We start from the raw sequence: 3,808 nt of genomic DNA, 5'->3' as shown, positions 1-3,808 counted from the left end.
TCACAGTCAGCATCAGGGCCTTAGTTAAAGCTTTTTAAGACTGTTGGTTATGGATATCATCAGGGATTTAGGCACAGCATCAGGGCTTTTAGTTATAGACAGAATCTGAGTATGAGTGATGGACAGCTCAGGCAATCAGAGACAATGTCAGGGCCTTAGATAAGGACATCCTTGGAGCTTGGGGAAAGAGAGTATCCGCATCTTAATTAGAGATAGTGTCAAGACGTTGCTTAGCACAGTGTTAAGGCGTTACTTAGCGAAAGAGGTAATTAGGTTAAAAGTGTCAGGGCCTTACAAACAGTGTCAAGGACTTAGATCATAAGGGACTTGGTTAGGGACATCATCACTTTTGTGTATTTATTTCATATTTAACTCTTTCCTGGTGGCTCAGATGGTAAAGAATCTGCCTGCAATGCAAGAGACCCAGGTTTGGTCCCTGGGTTGGGAAGATCCCCTGGAGAAGGAAATGGCTATCCACTTCAGTATTTTTGCCTGGAGAATTCCTTGGACAGAGGAGCCTGGCAGGCTACAGTCTATGGGGTTGCAAAGAGTCAGACGTGACTGAGTGACTAACGCTTTCACTGTCACATTCAGAATAAAGTCAAGAACCAAAAGGAGAACAAGGCTTCAGGTTGACAGGGACAATGTCTGATTCATATTTAATGCTGCATCCATAATGCCTACTACCTAGTACTAGGATAAAATAATTTAGTTTGTGAACATAAAAAGAGTAAAGTTTACTTATCCAGAACACTCATTTATGAGAAAAACTTCACTGTCCAGTGAAAGTACATAAATAGGTTGTCACTACTACACAAAATTTCTAGAATTCCTTGGCTTATATGTAATTTTAATTTTCAACATAAGCCCATAATCACAATAAAGTAATCGAAATTTATGAAATGATTTTAGATTAGCATCTAAGGATTCTTAATTAAAATTCACAAACATCCAGCAAAAGTTAATGGACTTAGAAATTATAAAAAGGGTTTAAAAAGCCAATGACCCAAACTTTAGTGTCAATTAAGATATATCCATCAAAACGATCTCTAAAAAAAGGATGTCATCAGGATTTCTAAAGTTAATGTATGCTCTTGAGTGGGGGTGAGTGTAAAGACTAAAAGAAGAGACCACAATGAAAATAGTAAGAAATTCAAGACGTCTTTTTTTATTTTTCTTTTCCTGGATACAACAAACTACTTCAGATAAAACCTTTATGCCAAAGAATAACCTCTCAGTTACTTTCAACAATCTGGATGTTCTTTAGCAAGAAAACCAAACAAAATATTAACAGATCTTTTTAAAGATTTCGGAGAGGCACTTTAGGTCGGTCTTTCTACTGCACAAAGCCAGGGTTAGAAGGCCAGTTCCTCAGAGGTAGAAAATCAAAGGTCCTGCAGTGCAGCTTGTGGATTAGAGCTTGACTGTACAGAGCTTGACTGTATAGCTTCTTTATACAGCTTGACTGTATAGAGCTTCTCCATCTTCAACCAGGGGTTGAACCCAGGCCCAGCAGTGAAAGCTCAGAGTCCTAACCACAGTACCGCCAGGGAACTCCAGGTTGGCCTCTTAATGTTGGTAAAGTCTTCTCACCTGAGCTCAGTGGTAAAGGTGTGCGGGCAGCAGGTGCAGCTGCTGTTCCAACCGCTCCTTGGTGATGCTGGGGTGCAGCCGCCGGACGACCACCTGGGGAGACGCCGCTGGTTTGTTTCACTAGATCCGCTTTAAGCTCCAGCTCCCCGGGAGCCCGGACACCTGTATTTATGTTCTTGGCGTATCTAGCACAAACACACATTTCGGGAAAGATTAAGGATAACATACACGGAGAACACGGCTGTCAAAAGGGTAACGAGGGCTGAACAATCTAAAAGGGATCTATGAGGTCAGAAAAGGCTGCGCACAGTGCCGTTTTTCAGGAAATCTTTTAATTAAAACCAGACAGTCGTTGGCGGTGCAGCCCCCGCTCTCATTGCGAGGTGGGGCACCCGCAGGGCGGATCCGCGGCCCTCGGCAGTATGCAAGACTATCGTGCGGCGCTGGAGGGCCCAGTGTCCTAGCCTCAACGGGAAACATCCACAGGCTGAAATGATTTTTCTTTCTCCAAAACCAGAAAAGACGAGTCCAAGAGCGTCCTTGCCGCCCAGGCACCGCCCCCAGCCCTGGCCGCTGTCCTCGGTGCTGAAGCCCCCCCCCCCCGCTCCCCCTCCCCCGCCCCGCCCCCAACTTCTCCGGACAGTCCTCTTATCGCGAGGTTTGCCGGCTCCGCCCCGGCCCCGCTCTCACTCTGCTTAGAGCGGTTCTCTTTAGCTGGCAAGGTTTGCCTGTGCTGCCTCCACAGCCGAAGGAAGAGGCCAGCGGTGCCTTGGACTTCCCCAGGGGTGCCTCTCGGGAGAACTGGCTTTTTACGGGTGACAGCTTCTCCCCCGGCTCGGACCCCAGGTAGCAACTACCACCCCGGAGCCTTTGGCTCCCTCCGGTGCGCGAAACCCACTCTCTCCGCGGAGCTGTCATCGGTTCCCGTCAGGACGAAACCTCGCGAGAACTGGACCGCTTCCACCAAGTCCCCGCCTTTCAGAGGCCCGCGCTCCCTGTCCTCGGTCTCTGACGCCTGCAGGTCCGCATCTGCCTCCCGCCTCCGCCGAGGCCAGGTTCGGGGATCGGCTGCGAGGGGCGATCTGTGGACCTGGAGTCTCGGTCAGCGGGAAATTCGGAAACACCGGGCTTGGCACTAGCGGGAGCTTTGAATTGGACTGTGTGGGGCTCTCTTTCCCACAAAGAAATATTTCAGGAAATTACACACGCGTGCTTAATAAAGTGTTTGCAGTTGTTTATTCTTTTCGATGGACTTCCCTGATAGCTCAGTTGATAAAGAATCTTCCTGCAATGCGGGAGACCTGGGTTCAATTCCTGGGTTGGGAAGATCCCCTGGAGAAGGGAAGGACTACCCACTCCAGTATTCTGGCCTGGAGAATTCCATGGACTGTATAGTCCGTGTATAGTCCATGGGGTCACAACGTGTCGAACACCTGAGCGACTTTCACTTCACTTCATTCTTTTCGAAAGAAATCTGAACATTGCATCTCAGAGAGTAGCGATTACATTTAAGAAAAAGCAAGCGACTGACAAATAGCATAAATCAGCACATGGCTCTCTGAGAGCCATGAATACCTGAGAGTTGAGAGAAGAAATTGGGTTAGGTTTAGGGTCAGGGTCAGATGGTCAAGAGTCTCCCTGCAATGGGAGAGAACTCGCTTGGACCCCTGGGTGGGGAAGATGCCCTAGAGAATGGAATGGCTACCCACTCCATTATTGTTAAAACTGAGATCAGCATCCTGTCCCATCACCTCGAGGCAAATAGATGGGGTAAAAAATGGAAACAATGGCAGACTTTGTTGTCATGGGCTCCAAAATCATTGTGGATGGTGACTGCAGCCATGAAATTAAAAGACGTCTGCTTGCTCCTTGGAAGAAAAGCTATGAGAAACCTAGACAGCATATGAAAAAGCAGAGACAACACTTTGCTGACCATAGTCCGTATAGTTAAAGCTATGGTTTTTCCAGTAGCCATGTACAGATGTGAAAGTTGGATGATAAAGAAGGCGGAGTGCCTTGGAATTGTGGTGCTGGAGAAGACTCTTGCGAGTCCCCTGCAGAGCAAGATCAAACCAGTCAATCCTAAAGGAAATCAACCCTGAATATTCATTGGAAGGACTCATGTTGAAGCTATAGCTCCAATACTCTGGCCACCTGATGCAAAGAGCCAAATCATTGGAAAAGACTCTGATGCTGGGAAAGATTGAGGGCAGGA

At 47.3% G+C, this 3,808-nt stretch overlaps 1 protein-coding gene across 1 annotated transcript; it reads right to left on the bottom strand.

The window, feature by feature from the left end:
- Positions 1 to 1,180: 1,180 nt before the first annotated feature.
- LOC122693344 (regulator of nonsense transcripts 3A-like) lies at positions 1,181 to 2,771 on the bottom strand. The gene is made up of 2 exons (XM_043900856.1): positions 2,284 to 2,771; positions 1,181 to 1,778 (listed from the first exon to the last, which is right to left on the bottom strand). The coding sequence occupies exons 1-2, from the start codon at positions 2,509 to 2,511 to the stop codon at positions 1,725 to 1,727; spliced, it is 282 nt and encodes a 93-aa protein (XP_043756791.1). The 5' UTR covers positions 2,512 to 2,771; the 3' UTR covers positions 1,181 to 1,724.
- Positions 2,772 to 3,808: the final 1,037 nt, after the last annotated feature.

Source organism: Cervus elaphus, chromosome 5 (assembly GCF_910594005.1).
Source record: "Cervus elaphus chromosome 5, mCerEla1.1, whole genome shotgun sequence".
NCBI classification, from domain to species: domain Eukaryota; kingdom Metazoa; phylum Chordata; class Mammalia; order Artiodactyla; family Cervidae; genus Cervus; species Cervus elaphus.
This window is presented reverse-complemented; position numbering and strand designations above follow the sequence as displayed.

Excerpts from the sequence above, each read along its gene's own strand:
- LOC122693344 (XM_043900856.1), bottom strand. The coding sequence starts at position 2,511 with ATGACAGCTCCGCGGAGAGAGTGGGTTTCGCGCACCGGAGGGAGCCAA. Across the intron at positions 1,779-2,283 it reads AGAGAACCGCTCTAAGCAGA|ATACGCCAAGAACATAAATA; the intron begins GTGAGAGCGGGG and ends TGTTTGTGCTAG.